Source organism: Protopterus annectens, chromosome 3.part0, assembly GCF_019279795.1.
Source record: "Protopterus annectens isolate FY-2018-M chromosome 3.part0, PAN1.0, whole genome shotgun sequence".
Classification (NCBI taxonomy): Eukaryota; Metazoa; Chordata; order Ceratodontiformes; family Protopteridae; genus Protopterus; species Protopterus annectens.
In genome coordinates this window covers 465,093,843-465,112,612 of record NC_056731.1, presented here as the reverse complement: position 1 = coordinate 465,112,612, position 18,770 = coordinate 465,093,843, and the positions used below count along the sequence as shown (strand labels likewise).

Here is an 18,770-nt window from a genome sequence, read left to right as displayed (position 1 = left end):
CACAAACACATTGTATTTATAAAGGTTGTTTTTTGGGGTTAGTTCACTACCACTGAATATCTACATAGATCGTCTTTACTAATCTGAAGTATAACTTTGACAACATTTACAGGCTCGCGGCTGGGGATATGGAACGTGTATTACACATAGCGGCTGTGTAAAATGTATTTACAGTGACAAGATGTTGGAAAACAGCATAGCTTGAAAGAAGCTCTCATTCCTTTAAATTTACAATGTTTTTGCTACCTAAACAATGTTTTTAGATGAAGTTGACATTGTCAGTGTGATTTTGCATACATTTCTTTTTACATTTCCGCATTGGGAAGCAAGCGCTATTATCGCGAAAATCTGGTTGCGATAATACTTAAGTACCATATATATATATATATGTGTGTGTGTGTGTGTGTGTGTGTGTGTGCGCGCGCATTTACAGTACAACACAGACAACTTCGTATAGCCAATGAATTAGTATGTTTTTTGGAAGGAAAGAGAAAATCAGCATACCTAAAGTTAACAAAGGCAAAGGAAGAAGGTGAACACTTCGCACAAACCCAAAGACTGACAGGAAATCAGGACTGAATTCCATAACCTGGAGCTCTAAGACAGACATATTACTATCGAACCACCATGCGCCCCCGTCAAGGGTGAAAGGCTGTGAGGGCCAAGTATACTGCTTACAGTTTTTATTTCTTGGGGGAGGGAGAGTAACAAAGAGATCTTTCTTGTTGAAACCAGGTACCTTACACTTATCATGCTGCTGAATTAGACTCCATATGCAACATCTGAAGCAATGAGTTGCCATACGATACATAGTCAACTTGAACAAGGTCAAGTTAATGGATAATTTTTTAGATACGTCCTCCAAAACAACTTTCTCCTTATGTTGTGTAAGTGGAATCAATGTCCCTAGGGAGTTGCAAAATGTCTTCAGATGTTCTTGAGGAACCACTGAATTTTCTTCATCTGCAGTCTTGCATAAGGAAATAGAGAAGATGCAACTTGACAGAGCCTGCAGTCATAATGGCTTGCTGCTGAGTAAAGTCAATCACTGTTTGTTTCATTTATGCAGGAAGTTATTTCATTTACAAACTAAGTGATCCTAAAATGTTTCTGATATTGAAGAAGTCAGTATGGCTTCCTGTACTCAACTATTAAACTTTAAATTTTGATCAGTAAACTTATGCAATGCAGTAAATTCTGCGTCTTGGATACTACAAGATATCTGTCTAGGAAAGGAAAGTTAGCTATACTTTGTTTCCTTAGAAATGCATACATATACACACACAGTGGAGTTACAAAACACATACCAAACTCTCTGGGAGCTGTGGAAAGCCCAAACAGAAGAGCTGAAACCTGGAACCAATGCTGTGCTACCTGAAATAAAAGGTGATTTTTGAGAGACATGTGCAAACTCCTGCCATACTAGTACCTTTGCAAGCATGAGAATAGCACTGGTTTTGCAGGTAGCAATATGACAACTGGATAAAATATACCTAAACAAAGAGAAACTGACTAAAATCAGATTTATGGTTTACTGTTACGGTGATTCCTTCCCCAAAGATTACTTTTAATAAAGAAACTAACTTACATCAAATCCCTGCAGCCGTCCAACATTCATCACATCGTTGCACCTTTTAAGTACAATGCAGATCACTTCAACAGCTTTCTACATAAGGCAAAGGAAACAAGAAAATAATTATTTTTTAATCATGGTATGCAATATGAAAATAAAGAAAATTATACTTTTATTAAACAACTCTTCTAAAGTTCTAAATGTTCAAAGAAAATGGATTTACAAAGTTCACTACCAGTCCAAAAGACTTGTTCCTGGATGGCTCTGAAAAGTAAAGACACTATCCTGTTTTACATCACAGGACATATTTGTTTCAATAAAATTCAGTTTTTGGCTATAAAATCAACTAGAAAAAGGTGAATACAAAACATAGAGAATCCTGTATCAGTTCAGCAAAAAGCAGTTCAAGCTCATTCTTTGATATAAGAGATGGCTTCCAGTAATTTAAAGGAAAAAAATACATCAAATGTACTCAGAGCTTATTAAAATAAATTAAACAATGAAGGAGTATATCAACTCAAATGACAAAAGGCTGGGAAAAAACAAACACTAACTAGCTATTCAAATGCACTGATAAAAACTGCAAAAACCATAAGGTGAAATGAAGAAAAAGCTAGTTGAGTATGAGACTTCCCAAGAAGAGCGGTTTCAAAAAATGGTAGAATTAGAAGAGAAGCACACAGAAAAAATCTAAGATTGTCTGCTGTACCAGAGAAACAGGAAGGAACAAACTGTATTCATTTAATGAGAGCGCAGATAAGAAATTGGAGTGGTATTCCACAGCAGAATTTGTTAACTGAAAGGGCACATCAAGTGTATACTCCAAACCTGGCCAAGAGAAAGCAGCTAAGACCTGTAAAGACGTCATCATAACAGCAGAAAGAGTTGACCCATGACAACATTGTGGCAGAAGAGCAATTAAAAACTGCTGACATTAGACTGCTTGCAGAAAGTAATTACTCATTGTATTTCAGGCAGAAGAGAAGCAAATTTGTTCCAGTAATCAAAGAATGTTGAGAGGCAGGTGCAAGATTTAAGCTGCTGTATCTTGCTGTCTTCAGAATATTTTTCCTGGAGGATCAAAGGACTTTTTTATGCAGAACAGGATGGAGGAGGAAATACAAAAGTTTATCTAACAAAAAGTGAGCCATCTCATAGAAAGGGCATTGGTTTCTCATTTTTCTGACAATAATGCTCATACAGAGACTTTGCCAGTGAAAACTGCTCCAATGTTGAAAAGAAAAATGCTTGAGACACAGAAAAAAAGCAGAGGTGTTGAATAGAAGACTCGGAAATACCATGGACTTGAACTAGAGTCTGGAGTTACAAGATGGAGATGAACAGGATGACCAGCAATGCTGAAATTAAAGCAATCAATCACATTTGAGAAATATGACTATGCAAGAAAAAGTGGTTAAGAAAGATTGGACTTTTGTTGAGATTGTTACACTTATGTGTGGAATACTAAGCATATACCCCCACTTTCTGTCACTAATGTTCAGGATGACACTAAAGACAAAAACATAAGTAAAACAATTTTTGTTCTTAACAGTATTTGTATAAAACATTTTGCGATATAAACTGCACGTTATACAGTAAAGCAAATTTGTGTATTATGTAGTAAAAGTATCTTAAATGTGGGGGTGACAGTAAGTACTTTCAGTGACTGCTGTACATGTTAAAGATATTAAAGTAAAACATACTTTTTAGTTTTAAGAATTATAGGCATTACAATATAAAAACAGAAGAAAGGCTAAACAAAAGCAAGTTTATGTTAATATGCTGTAATCTGTGGCTGTTGGGACTGGGGATGGGGTGGAAAAGTGCAGTGATTATATGTACAGCCAAGTTGAATGCATGAAGGGGCAGATAGTGAACAGGGTGATTTTAAAATTTACAGTTTCAGTGCTTGTGAGATTGATGTTTCCCGGGCTAACTCATTTGAAAGAGAGATGACATTTGTACCTACTAGGAAAGCCCAAGTACACAATGTACTGATGGAATTTAAATTGTTTTTGATAAAACTTAATTGTGCCTTTTTTTCAGAAGTAGAACAGAAGGAGAGGGCCCTTCTATATAGTAAGTCTGGATGTTAGGAGGCTGAGTACTTTTATTCCCCCTAATCACCCCATGGTTACATTGTTTGAAAAACTATATGAATTTGAAATTTGGAATTACTTGAATGAACCTGCTAGTTTTACTACTGAGTGTAACTTAACTGTAGAGGAGAATGCATTATTAAAGGACATTATTAGTAATAAACAACTAAGAATAATGAAGCCTGACAAGGGTGGGGGCTTAGTTGGAATGGAGTGCAATGAGTACGCTAACAGGATGCTTTCCATGCTGTTTTCAGACACCTATAAAGAGGTGTCCTTAAACTAGTTGCATATAGCATACAGGAATACTGATATCCTATTAGAGGATATGTTACTAAATGAACAGATATTACAAGTGTTAAATTTTGTGAAAGTGCCTTTTCCTAAGACCTCCACCATATTTGGCATCCTAAAGCTTCATAAGAGCATCACTAATCCACCATTATGGCCTATAGTTAATGCAAAAGCCTCTAAAACTTACTGCTTGGCTAAGAATATTGGTTTCCATACTCAGGACATATTTAAGAACAATCAAGGGGATGCCATCTGTGCCTTTAAGTTTGCCAATGCAGTCTTTGCTCACACTGGAAAATAAATTATGTTCTGGATTCAGAGTTCAAGGACTGCCGGGCCTTCTATGGTAGGTACCTTGATGACTTGATTTTCATACAGAAGGACAGTATGGATAAATTACATTGATTCAATGATTATCTTAAGACTACCCATTTTCTTAGATTTACAAGGAGACATGGTTAATTATCAAGATGTGATCATCAGCAAGAATTATGAGATGGGGAGGTATGACTCCACGATCTACTGGAAGCCTTCATACTCTAATGCCTTGTTGCATTTTTCGAGTATGCACCCTATACATCAGAAAAAAATCTCTGGTCAAGGGCCAGTTTGTGCGTTTGGCTAAGATGGTATTGGATGACAACGAATTTAGGAAAAAATGTGAAGTACTTCGTTCCATGTTTAGCGTTCGAGGCTATCCTGATGATTTTTTTAACTAATTTTTTTAGAGATTAACAGGAAAAGATATGTAGGACAGTTCACCCCATTACTTAAAGGAGGTAGTATGGTTACTGAACTTAATCGTACTCATTACTGAGCATAAAAGTTTTGAGAGAGTATTGGTTTTAACATACAATAGTAATTTTTCTGAGCTGGGTTCTATCATTAGAAAAAATTAGAGAATATTTTGTGTAGATGAGCACTATAAACAGATTGTGGGGGAAAAGCCTGTTATCGTGTACAAAAATGACATGTGTTTTAAGAACTTATTACAAAATGTTGGTACTAAGCCTGGGGTTGGAAAAATGGCCAAATGTTTCCAATGTCCATTTGCTGCTGAAGGCAAAGAATTCTGTGTGGAAGGGTTTGGTAACATTAAGTTACAAAGTACATTCCAGTGTGGTATTAAATAGGTAGTTTCCTTGGCCCTGTGTAAATCCTGTAGTACATTTTACATTGGAAAAATGAAACTGAGTCTTAGAAAGAGAGAATTTACCAGCATATTTATGATATCAGGACATAAATTGATAAAAATGGTTTGTTTAAGCATGTGGATTCCAACCCTTCACATGAATTCAGATTTGTGATCATAGAGCAGGTGGATTTGGGGAAGAGGGTGGCCCTAGTGATGATTTTATAAAATTTTTAGAATTGAAATGGCAGATAAAAACTAAAGCCACAGTTATGCCTGGTCTTAATGGTGCAATGTCCCTAAGTAGTGCCTTGTGGTTAAAGGAAGCTTATTTCCTATAGGTTTAGGGTTGTTGTGTTGTTCTGTAGGTTTTACTGTATATATTTATTCTGAGGTAAATTTACAGCATATTTACATATGTATTTTTATTATATAACAAGTAATATTTTTATACATAGTGGTTGCTTTTTATATGTAACCTTTATGAGAAAGATGTCATGTGATTTCAGTTGCCTTGGAAATGTTAATTCAGGGGAGGGGGTTTTATTAATTGAAATGGGTATTTATACTGTGATTTTAGATTTGGTATTTATTCTGATGAAGTCCTTTGAATTTTCGGGTGAAAGTGCTGATTTTCTTTAAATATTTGTGTGGAGCCTGCTTCATTTTTGTTTTCATTTGTTGGTGTTTTTTGTTTTTAGTTCTCATGTAAAGCCAAGATGTTTTCTCTTATTTTGGCAAAGGTGAATACCTGGATTAATGCTCTTGGCTTAATCTAAAAAGTTAAATATGTAAAGCACACCAGCAGTCCACAGCAAGGATGAATAAATAAATTAATTTAATGAATAAAATAGCACAGGAAAACAAAGATAAGCTCTTTCGCATGTAGCCTCTTCAGATCTAACAAACAACACAAAAACACAAGTTTAAATAACAGCTCATTATACAATGTATCCAATCACATAAGATATATCATCAAGTTGCTATGGTGTAATTAATAGCACACAATTACCACTGCTCATGTGCAATGTATATACATCTCCTAAACGTATTATCGCATGTATAATGAATTAAATGTAAACACATGGCATAATGACACAACTATGTATAAATTTCAGCTAAAATAACTATCTTAAAAGAAAAAAATCATCAATTGTTCAAAACCAAGAAAGTACACCATAGTATACACTAAATACAAAAAACCTAAAAACACCTCTTGAGTATATAAATGGGTATAAATAACGATGCTTTGCTAGGGACGGCTTGCACTTTTCACCCCTGGGCTTTCGGATATTGGCAAAGGCTCTTGCTACCCCCATAGTGCCTTTTTTAGGCAAGGCTCAAAAGACAAACCCACCTCCATAGGTTACACAAGGGATAAGAAAAGTACAGTTTTGTACCTACCATAAATGTAGATGTTCGAGGATTCCCTTGCTGCAGTCCTGACAATTGGGTATAGTCCGCGTCCCAGTCGGCCCGAATAGCAGAGAGGCTGACGCCGGCCAGGGCGCCTTAGACTGACGTCAGTACGTCAGGGTACTAATGCGCATGACCGACGTCATTTCCTCAGTCTTTTCTTGCCCCAGATGTCAGAAGACCCAAAAGACAAGTCCCAAAACAACCTGCACCAAAAAACATGTACAATCTATACAGTAATATATACAAAAAATATAAGCATGTAAACTCACCTACACAACCACCCTGAAACACAGAGGGGAAGGAGGGAGATTGGACTGCAGCAAGGGAATCCTCAACATCTACATTTATGGTAGGTACAAAACTGTACTATGTTCTTCGCCTTCCCTTGCTGCAGTCCTGACAATTGGGTAGAATCCCAAAGCAGAGGTAAGGGAGGCTGGCAAATTATAAAGTAGCAGGAGCTGACAACATGCCTTGTAAAACAGCTGTGGCAAAACCAGCTCTAGACTTAGAGTATATAGGCAGGTGATAATGCCTAGAGAAAGTATGCACTGAACTCCAAGTAGCTGCTTCCAGAATATCCTTAGTTGCCACCCCCCTTAGAAATGCTGTTGAAGTGGCAGTAGCCCTAGTGGAATGAGGCCTAATCCCAGCTGGAACCTCTTTGCCATGATGGGAATAACAAAATGCAATGCAAAAGCCAATCCACCTAGAAATAGTTTGTCTTGACACAGGCTTGCCCTGTGAACTCAAAGCAAAAGAAACAAGTAACTGCTGAGACTGCCTAAAATCTTTAGTCCTGCTCAAATAATAACGCAATTGCCTGTGTACATCTAAAGTGTGCAAAATCTTTTCCCCTTTATTTTGAGGATCTGCAAAAACGTAGGCAAATGAATAGTTTGGTTTAAAGCCACACTAGAAACCACCTTAGGCATAAAGGAAGGATTAGTACGTAATGATACCCTGTCCTTATGGAAAATCAAAAGGGCTCTACTGCCATAAGGGCCTGCAACTCAGACACCCTTCTTGCAGAAGTAATAGCCAACAGAAAAGCAGTCTTCCATGACAAAAATTTCAATTCAGCAGTAGCTGCAGGCTCAAAAGGTTGTAGAGTAAGTTTTCCAACACAAAATTGAGATCCCAAGCAGGAGTAGGAGCTCTACGTGGGGGTCTTATATTCTTTGCCCCTCTAAGAAACTGCTTGAACAAAGGATGAAAACAAAGGTGGATCACAATCATAGTGAGCTGAAATTGCTGCAGCATGAATCTTTATGGAAGAGAAGGACAAACCTTTGTCCAACAATTCAGTAAGATATTGAAGAGCCACACTCAAATTAGGCTCTGAAATCTCCAAATTCTTTGCTGTACTCCAAAATAAAAATCTCTTCCATTTTTCTGATTACACTCTCCTAGTACTAGGCCTTCTAGCTTCCATAATCACATTTAAAACTTGTTGAGGAAGCTGAGACCTACCGTGCTTCAACACAGAATATGCCAAGCTGTGAGATGAAGAGATTGAAGCTTGACATTGAGCAGATGACCGTCCTTCTGAGATAACAGATGAGGAATCAAAGGTAAAGGCCATGGAGGCTTCTTTACAAGACTCCTTAGAAGTGGGTACCAGTGTTGCCGAGGCCAATCTGGAGCTATCAAAATCATCCTTGGCCTGTCTTGTCTGACCTTTAGTAATACCTTTGGAAGAAGAGGTAGAGGTGGAAAGGCATAGACATGAAGGTTTTTCCAACTGAAAGACAGAGCATCCACTTTCCAAGCTGTGTGATGAAACCCCTTTGTGCAATACTTTGGCAGCTGGTGGTTTAGTGGAGAAGCGAACAGATCTATGTCTGGAGTTCCCCATGACACTGTCAATTTCTGAAATACATGAAGATCCAGTTTCCACTGTGGGGATCCATGATTTGTCTGCTTAATACATCTGCTAGGGAGTTCTGTGCTCCTGGCAGAAACCTTGCCTGAAGAGTCAGTTGCAGGCTTAACGCAGTCTCCCATAAAATCATTGCTTGCCTGCATAGAGGATAAGAATGTGTTCCCCTTGCTTGTTGATGTACCACATGACAGTTGTGTTGTCTGTCAGAATCAACACCTGCCCTGGAAGAAGTAACTCCTTGAACGCCATCAATGCAAACTGGACTGCTAACATCTCCTTCATGTTGATATGTAGATGCTGTAGTCTGGCAGGCCACTTGTCTTGTATCCACTTTCCATTTAGATGAGCTCCCCAAGCAGTGTCCGAGGCATCTGTCGTTAAAATCTGACTCGCCTCTGGCCGGGTCACAGAGAGTCCCTTGTTTAGGTGACATTCCTGAGCCCACCACAAGAATTCCTTTTGAAGGCAAGGTATTATTTGAATGACAGTGTCCAAATCTTGGCAGTGCTGTGTCCATACATTTTGAGATACCATTGCAGCTTCCTCATATGCAGTTTGGCATTGGGAAGCACCAGAATACAAGATGCCATGAACCCTAATGCTTGAAGGACTGTCCTTGCAGTCAGCACGGACTGATGAGATAGTTGATGGAAGTAAAGTGACAGACTCTTTTGTTTGTCCGGGGTTAAAAAGGCCATCTGGGCTGCTGTATTCAGTCTCACACCCAGAAAGCACATGTCTTGAGAGGGTACTAGACTGGACTTTATTTCGTTCACAGAATACCCTAGGCATCTTAGCACTGCTATGACATATTCCAGATGCTGTAGAAGGAGTTCCTTTTCTTGAGCCAGAATCAGGCAGTCGCCCAAGTAAGGATAAATTTGAATGCCTTGAAGCCTGAAGTAAGCTATCACTGGAGCCAGATCCTTTGTGAATACTCTGGGCAGTAGATAAGCCAAAGGGCAATGCAGAGAACTGATAATGAAAATCTCCAGTTCAAACCGCAGATACTTTCTGCAACTTAGCCTTATGGGCACATGAAGGTAAGCTTCCTTGAGATCCAAAGTTACCATCCAGTGATCCTTGCCCAGCAGAGGTAACAGTCGCTGTAACGTCAACATCTTGAACTTGGGAATGTCCAGATAAGTGTTGAGGATAGATAAATCCAAAATTGGTCTCCACGTGTTCCCCTTCTTTGGCACTAGGAACAGGCGAGAATAAAATCGAAGCCCCTTTCTGACACAGGGACTGGCTGAATAGCCCCTATCTGGAGTAACTGAGAAACTTGCTTGTGAGCCTCTTTTCTTTGTGGAGGAGGAACATCTGGCATGCCTTTGAAAGGGGCATTGTGTGGAAATAAAATCTGTACCCGTGATGAATGATATCCAGCACCCATCTGTCTTGAGTGATTAAATCCCAATTTTCTTTGAAAAGAGACAATCTTCCTCCTAAAGGAGCTGCCAGACGAGAGTCCACTGGCAGCTGAAAAGGCAGGTCATTGGTTCTGCTTACGAAAGGACTGACCCCTGCCCTCACCAGAAGTCTGAGCAGGTGAACTGTCTGATCTAGGCCTAAACGAACCTTGAGCCCTGCCCCTACCACGCCTAGACCTACCCCTAGACTGGGCACCATAAGCAGGATATGTCCACCCCTTAGCAGGCCAATTTCTACTAAACTGGAGGCTGCACCTGCAAAATCTTTAACAGTCTGCATAGACTTAGCTTTGTCCTCCATTTTCTTTAAAAGTGCTTCCACAGGCGGTCCAAACAACACATCAGACTGTAAAGGAGCATCCAAAATCCTGGTCTTAACATGCTCAGCTAAATTCTGATCCTTCAACCATGCATGTCTGCGAAGAACAGAACTAGTAGCAGCCACCCTCGAGGAGGCCTGAACAGCATCAAAACCACACTGCAAAGAATGCTTACCCACTTGTTCAGACACATGAACCAAATCCAGCAATTCTTTACACTCAATACCTTCCGCCAAAGCATCCACCTTAGATTTCAATTGTGAAAGGAGATAATTCTGATATTTCAGCATATGAAACTGACAATTCAACGCCCTCATGGCCAAAGTGGAAGAAGTATATACTTTCTTACCCCACCTATCCAAAGCCCTTGCCTCTTTATCAGAGGGTACAGGATTTTTAACCACAGAAGCTTTAACACCTTTAGGCCCCTGAGAAACAGTTTCTGGGTCCGCCCTGGGACTCTTAAACAAATACTTATGAGCTTCGGGCACCCTATAATACCTATCAGGCTTAACAGGAGCAGGAGGCAAGGAGTCAGGGTTCAGAGAAGCCTCTGCAAAAACATCCTCCACCACATTCAACACAGGAGGAATAGCTAAGGGCCTATGCTGAGGCAAGAACAAGAATTCCCTAAGCCTTTTTCTAGAGTCAGAGTAATCCTGGCCTTCCCATTTAAAGTGCTCCCTCATGGAGTGGAGAGTCTCTGAAAATGAAAAATCCTCAGGAGGAGAAGCCGAAGGGGTGGAATCATCCACATCAGAATCAGAATAAGTAGGAAACTCTTGCAAGTCTTCCCCAGAAGACTCCGAAGCCTGTGAACACTGTTCAAAACTATCAAACTCCTGTTCCACCCTAGGCCTCTTATCAGGTGGGGCATAGAGCCTCTAATCAGAGTAATCAAATCTTCTGCCATTTTGAGCATATGTTTCTTAGGCACAGAGCCGAAATGCTAGGAGAAGCCCCCACAGAAACTGAACTTGGCCTACCTCTAAAAGAAGCTTTGGCAACAGAAGGAGAGGCCCTAACTACCTTGGGAAGAGAGGGAAGAACAGTTACCTGAGAAGCCCCCTCAGCCTGGCCTACCTCCTGAGAGGGCACATCCTGTAACAGTAAAGTATCTGCCTGAGACTCCATTGAAACTCCTGGCAAAACCTCCGGCTCCCCTGAGCCTTCCAAAGGACCGACATCCAGGGTTGCCGGTTCCTCTCCCTAGGCTTCACTGTTTTATCTTTGCGCTTCTTGGATGAAGCAGGCGCCGGAGCATCCGACGGCATATTATAATTGCAACGTTTCCCAAACACTAACCTAGCACAATCAAGCCTCCTCTTAATAGTGCGCTTGTTAAATCTAGCACAAGAGCGGCAACCAACAGCGCCGTGCTCAGGCCCTAAACAAGGTATACACAATGTATGAAAATCCTTATGCGGTATCTGCTTCCCACAAGAAATACAGTTATTCACTTTTTCTGACATCCGTTTAAATACTGAGGCAAGAAAAAAACCAAAATGTTCTAACGGGGTTACTTAGCCAACTCTGTATTCGGTCTGAAACTCCGGTTTCGGAAAATCTCAGAACGCCAACCTGCACTCGCAAAACTGCTTCTGCATCGGACCATGCGGCAAAAAAGACTGAGGAAATGACGTCGGTCATGCGCATTAGTACCCTGACGTACTGACGTCAGTCTAAGGCGCCATGACCGACGTCAGCCTTATACTCTGGTATTCGGGCCGACTGGGACGCGGACTATACCCAATTGTCAGGACTGCAGCAAGGGAAGACGAAGAACATCTAAGAGTAATGCTACTCAACGCCAGAAGTCTAAACCTCAAGATGCACGCACTCGAAACTCTCCTTAGCATGGAGAACGTCGATATCTGTGCAGTAACAGAAACCTGGTTCAGGGCTCCCGAGAGCACCCCAGCACTACCAGGTTATACCTCATACCATGCTTTTCGGCCCCAAAACTTGGACCGAACCACTAAAGGAGGGGGAGTATCAATATTCATCAAAGATACCCACACCTCCAGGTTGGTGGCAAAGCACAAAGCATCAGAGACTATCCATGTGCAACTAACAGTGGGTAAAACTGCCTTCCAGTTTATAGCCTGCTACAGACCACCCTCCCAAACCCAGGAACCCCATTCGGCCTTCCTGAGAACACTGGAAAATATGAAGGTCTCTCCAAACACCATTATATTGGGCGACTTTCAACTACCCAAACATAGACTGGGAGCATTACTCTAGCTCCAACACCCTAGCCCAAAGGTTCCTAGAATTTATAAACTCAAATGCTATGGAACAACTTGTTACCACTCCCACAAGAGGGGAAAACATACTGGACCTGATCATCACCAACATGGGGACTCTATGCTCCAGACCAGAAGTGTATCCCTCACTGGTAAGATCAGACCATAAACTAATCTCACTGGATATTCACATCCCGACCCCACGCCCTGCCCAGAAAACCACAGTGAAAAACTTCTCTAAAGCAAATTTCACACTCCTCAAAACCGAGGTGGAATCTTTCAAAGCCCCCGGCCTGTGGAAAATATGGCCCAGACCGCAAAATCCCTTATAAATGCATTCTATGAACACCTTAAGGAATGCATGGATCATGTGATCCCAAATAAAACCAAGACCCAATCCTCCAAAGGCAGATGTCCTTGTCTGGTGGACCCCAGCCATAAACAAACTATACAATAGAAGGAGGAAGCTACTAAATGATAGAGCAAAATCCCAAAAAGGGAAGGCATCACTGATCAGTATTAGCAAAAAACTACGGGCACTCATAAAATTGTCTAAGGCCAGCTTCGAGAGAAAAATTGCACAGGACACTAAGGATAATCACAAGGCTTTCTTTAGTTATGTTAGGAACCTGGGTGGGAATTCCCAGATATGCTCAGAATTAGTCCAAAATGACAAAAAATACACCAAACCCACAGACATTGCCAACATCCTAGCTGACAGGTTCAGCACAAACTTCTCCCCACCAAAAGGGCAAATATCTATCCCAGCAGAGTGCTGCCCCCCTGACATCTCAGATGCTCAGGTAAGAGCCACCCTCTCCAAAGCAAAAAACACAGCATCAATGGGACCAGACGGTATCCCGGGCTGCGTCCTACATGAACTCCAAGAAGAGCTAAACCCAAACATAAAACTACTGTTCAATCTCAGCCTTACTACAGGATATGTGCCCAAAGAGTGGTGTACAGCAACAGTGGTCCCTCTCCATAAAGGTGTTGCCTCAACGGATCCTGGAAACTATTGCCCCATAAGCCTGACTAGCTTAGTCTGCAAAGCTATGGAAAGGATCATCATGGACCTCATAAATAAAGATATTGGGGACCTACAGACACTGGATCCTACCCAGTTCGGCTTTGTTAAGGGCAGATCCTGCCTCTTAAATCTGGTTGATTTCTTTGAAACAGTCACCAAGGCCATTGACGAGGGGAAGGTGGTCCACACAGCCTACCTGTACCTCGCAAAAGCCTTCAATACAATACCCCACTCGGACATTATAGATAAGCTCACCAGCTTAAATATAAACCCCTATGTCACTAGATGGATTGCAAACTGGCTCAAGGACAGAACCCACATGGTTAGAATTGCTGGAGCCATGTCAGACTCCAAACCAGTTACAAGTGGTGTCCCACATGGCTCAGTCCTGGGACCTCTCTTGTTCGGTATATATTTCTCGGAGGTACAGGCCAACACGGAAGGACTGTGGCTGACCAAGTTCGCAGATGACTGCAAACTGGGCACCATAATCGACTCTCCAGCCGACACAAGCATCCTCCAAAAGGGCCTCATAGAAACAGACAACTGGTGCCAGAGCCATGGCCTCAAGCTAAATGCCAAAAAGTGTATAGTCATCCCCTTTGGCAAAAACAAAGTGCCCACAAATTACCACATAGGTGGTAATCCATTAAGTACAGAAGTAGTAATTAGGGACCTGGGGATCCAAGTTGATAGCAATCTCTCATTTGACAACCACGTGGCCAAAGTGGTTAGAAAAACATTTTATATAGCCCACCTAATCATGAAGGGATTCACATCTAGATCAGGGGAACTCATCGTGCCTCTTTACTTATCCCTCATCAGGCCAATAATTGAGTACAATGCCCCTTTTGGGATGTACCTTACCAGACACCTGCAGCAACTGGAAAGACCCCAAAAGTACCTCACCAAGAGGATCAAATGGCTCAAACAGATGCCATATGCTGCCCGGTTAAAGAAACTCCAGCTCTACTCAGTGGCATACCGCCTGTTCAGAGGCGATCTGTGCCTGACATATAAAGCCATGTCCAACCCGGAATTAATGGACATGCTGCACCTCAGAAAATCCCATTGAGCTACGCGCTTGAGAGACTTGAACCTCAGCACTGAAATAAATAGGACATGCCGGAGGGACAGATCCATAACCCATAGGCTCCCTTCACTCTGGAATAAAATCCCAGTCCAGGTTAGGCAGAGTCCCTCATTGACTCTCTTCAAGAGGAATCTTGATGAGTGGATGGGAGATCGTAGGTTTACCCCGGGTATCACTTCTGTGTCACTGTTAGACAGAGGCACATATACTAACCTCAAAAAAGGGCATAGCAAAATAAATTTAAAATGGGTGGCAAAAGCCAAACACATTCTGGCTAGGCTTATAAATGCCCTAGGGCAGATAGCCTAGTATGACCCTATGAACCTATAACTAATATACCACTACCACAAATTATCAAGTTAAGTATAAAGGGGAATCTGCATGCCTCCAATGTATAGACCTTATAAAACTAATAATAAGGTGCAGAGAGTGAAATGTATAAATATAATCTAGAATGTTACTTAAGTGGCCTGGCTCTTAGTGCAGGTTGCACCAAAACATGTTCATTTAGTTCAGGTGGACAATTTGCTCCTAGTCTAAAAATCCATCTCATCTCTGCTTGGTAGGTTCTATTTGTTAAATCACCCATTCTAGCATCCATTCCTACAACTTCCAATACTAGAAATTTAAATATATGTGCGTAACCTGGAATCTGCATACGTTTGGCAATTGTGCTGTCTCTCCATTCCTCTTTGTGCACAGTATTTATGATCACGTATTCATTCCCTCAAGCTTCTATTCATTTTACCAACATAGAAGCTCTGGCATGCTGTGCAGTGTGCTAAATATACCAAGTCCCTAGTATTGCAGTCTGCTTTAGGAAAGTGTGTAAATGATTTATTACAAGTAGGGTGTGTAAATATATGCGATTCATCTATAGAATTATAGTATGAACATTTATCACATTTAGTAGTGTGTTGTTCTATATTAGTAACTAACACTCCACTGGTACTTTTTGGAAAACATAACCTCTGGCGTATAAATTTCTTATTTTTGTATCCAAATCTGGGTCTGTTGCCCACAATGGAGAATATTTCTTTATTAGTGCCTAAAATGGTCCAATGTTTAGATATTATCTCCCTTATTTTCCTCTCATCACTAGAAAATGTGAGACTAAAGAATGGGGCAGTATTTCTCTGAATATTAACACTCTTAGGCCTAGTAGTGTGTTTGGAATAATGGGGTTTAGCCGTTGTTAATCTCTCTCCTCTGACCATTTCTTGCACACTATTCACCTCATCAGTACGATACCCTCTAGACCAAAAATCAGAGTTTAGTTGTTCTAATCCTCTTTCAAAATCCTTATCATCATTGTGTAATCGACTAATCCGCATATTTTGCCCTTTCAATACATTACAGAACACATGGCCAGGATGCATACTATTGCGGTGTACATATGTAGGTCAGTAACACTCCTTCCTGTATAATCTAGTATTTATAGTATTATTATCTCTCCTAATCAATAAAACATCTAAAAAGTCAAGAGAGACATCCGAGTATTTACATGAAAACTCCAAAAAGTTTGTACTAGTGTTTGTTCAACATATCAATAAAGTGATGTAACTGTAATAAATCTCCTCTCCATAATAAAAAGAGGTAATCTACAAACAGTCTATAGAAAGGAATATATGACAAATAATCCGAAGCGTACATAACATTCTCCTCCCATCTAGACATTACCAAATTGGCATAACTCTTGGCACACGAAGTGCCCATCACTACGCCAGTAAAACATACAGAACACCACCATTCATTAAAAGTAAAGACATGATTTTCCAGTACCATTTCAACTAACAAACATAAAAAATCCACATGTTTAATGTCATATACATTTCTACTTATTAACACATCTCTAACCATCTGTACCCCTTCATTATTAGGTATACTGGTGAACAAGGATTTCACATCCATAGTAACAAAGAACCCTAGATCTTTACCATTGTTCTCATTTGCAAATATGAACAGATCATTTAGAAAGCGTTTTGTGTCAATTAACACTGATTTACATGTAGATAAAATGGGTTTGAACTGTCTGTCAAGATATATAGAAATTGGATCAGTAAGCCATCCACTCCCTGCCACAACTGGTCTGAAGGGAGGATTCATTCCATCCTTGTGTATCTTAGGCAGACCGTTTAAGATCGGTATTCTAGGATGTTCCACTAAGAAATGTGTGTACAATTCATTAGTGAGTAAAGAACTATCTTTAAGTGATCTGTATATATTATCACCTACTCTATGGATGGCCTCCAGATCTTTAGACTTATATGTACTACTATCTTGAAGCATATCAATTATGCTGTTAATATAGAAATGTCTGTCCATAATGACTATCTGTCCTATCTTATCCGCTGGTCTAATAGATACATTACTGTAATTTTGCAGCCACTTCAAAGCACGTTATTCCGCTATAGTTAAACTGACAAAACCATTTCTTCTTCTTTCATTTAACAGACTATATATGTCATTTTCACACATCCTCACAAACGTATCAACCGTAGGATGGCACTGCAGTGTATATAAATATATATATATATATATATATATATATATATATATATATATATATATATATATATATATATATATACACACACACACACACACTAGGCTTATGTCCAAATTGCGTCAGGTCATTACTACCAGTTACATCTGTATCACTAAACAATAGTTTCAAACAAATGTTCCTAGCAAATAGTCTGAGATCAGTTAATGTGTCAGATACATCTGCTGACTAAGCAGGTACAAAAGACAAACCTTTATTTAGTACCGGAGTCTCATCCTTGGTCAAAGTCCTCATTGAAATGTTCCATACTAGGTCTCCTGCACTTGTTTCCACATCTACGTTAATTGTATTCATGCCCACTTCGGACCCTAAATACCTCTGCTTTTTCTGATTCTCGAGCCCTTCCACAGATCATTTTCTGTTCTGACTATATGGTAAAGGCAGGTCGGAAAAAACCTGCATCTGTACGTTTTCTGTGTTTTTTCTCCGTACTGCCGATTCATCGTTCACCTTTATGACTCCTCCATTAATGCCATCTACATTCGGAACGTGTGAGTTCAAATTAGATGCTTCCAATGTTGTAATGGCTCTCTACCCTTCTATAGATGTGGAGCCTTGTGTATGCAGTGTGGACCCATGCTCCAATGAGATAGTTGTAGTGGTTGTAATGGGGCCATTCCTAACCACGCTACCGTAGGGACTTCCTGCATCAGATTGTACTTTCAGTGAGCTCCTCTCACTGTTTGAGTTAGGCTGTTCATTAGTGTTCCTATCAACCCTTTCCCTTGGCCAGGTGAAAACGTGATTTTGTGCAAAGTCACTGGTATTGTGTTGTAATTTCTTCTTCTTCTGAACTAAAAGTTTCCTTTCATATGTATGAACATGATATACAATCTCGCATAATTTAATCTCAACTAACACTGCAGGATACTTAGAGTATATCTCTTCCTGCAGCTGTTGTATGCATTCAGTCAGCTCTTTTTCAATGGGCAGAAAAGAGTCTATTAGTAGTCGCATGTAGGAATAACTTGTTTATAAGTTTAGTTGCTGCCATTTGGCTAGCAGCTGCGGATGTTGTTCACCATATGTGGGCATAACAAAGATCCTGAGGCCTTGGGTATTACTTTCAACGTACAACAGGCTTCCAAGTGGAACCTCTAATCTAATCTAAAAGGTGTTTTCTGTAAGCAAGTAGGCTTGAAAAGCAAGACAAAATGATGATCATAAGAAGTGCTAAGTTTCTTGCAAACGCAAATATTAGCTTTTTTCCTCCCTATAGTAAATGTTCAGTGGGTTAAGAAGTCTGCAGCTGAAGGGAGTTCTACATTCTGTTCTTATGTCTCCATGGAAACAAGGTATCTGCAGGTGGAAGCAATTAAGTTTGAGAGGTCTGAGCATTGTTTGCATAGGGAAATACAAAACTTAAGAGCAAAACAGCAGCAAAGGAAGAGAACTGCAGGTGCTAAATCCAGTACAATACTGTTTAATGTTTTCCAAATACAAAATTTAAAGATACAGGGACAAACAGTTAAGTAAAAAATAAAGCCTGAAATCAATGGAAGTGAACAACTAGCAGCCTTAATACAGCAATGCATTTAATGGAACTGTGTATAATTTATTTTTATTTAAAGAAAGCCAGTCACTTTTTCTTAAGGTTAAAAGACAATGCTTTCTGAAAGCATACAGGTTATTTTTCACATCTGGGAGGGGAATAGAGATAAAAAATGGGTAGTCAGCAAT

At 40.2% G+C, this 18,770-nt stretch overlaps 1 protein-coding gene across 1 annotated transcript in view; it reads right to left on the bottom strand.

Annotated features, from left to right (window-relative positions):
- Nucleotides 1–18,770, bottom strand: part of TRIO (trio Rho guanine nucleotide exchange factor) — a 5,137,669-nt gene that overhangs the window by 991,604 nt on the left and 4,127,295 nt on the right. The window contains exon 45 of the mRNA XM_044065600.1: nucleotides 1,589–1,666. Coding sequence (XP_043921535.1) covers nucleotides 1,589–1,666 — 78 coding nt within the window. The remainder of the gene's footprint in view (nucleotides 1–1,588; nucleotides 1,667–18,770) is intronic.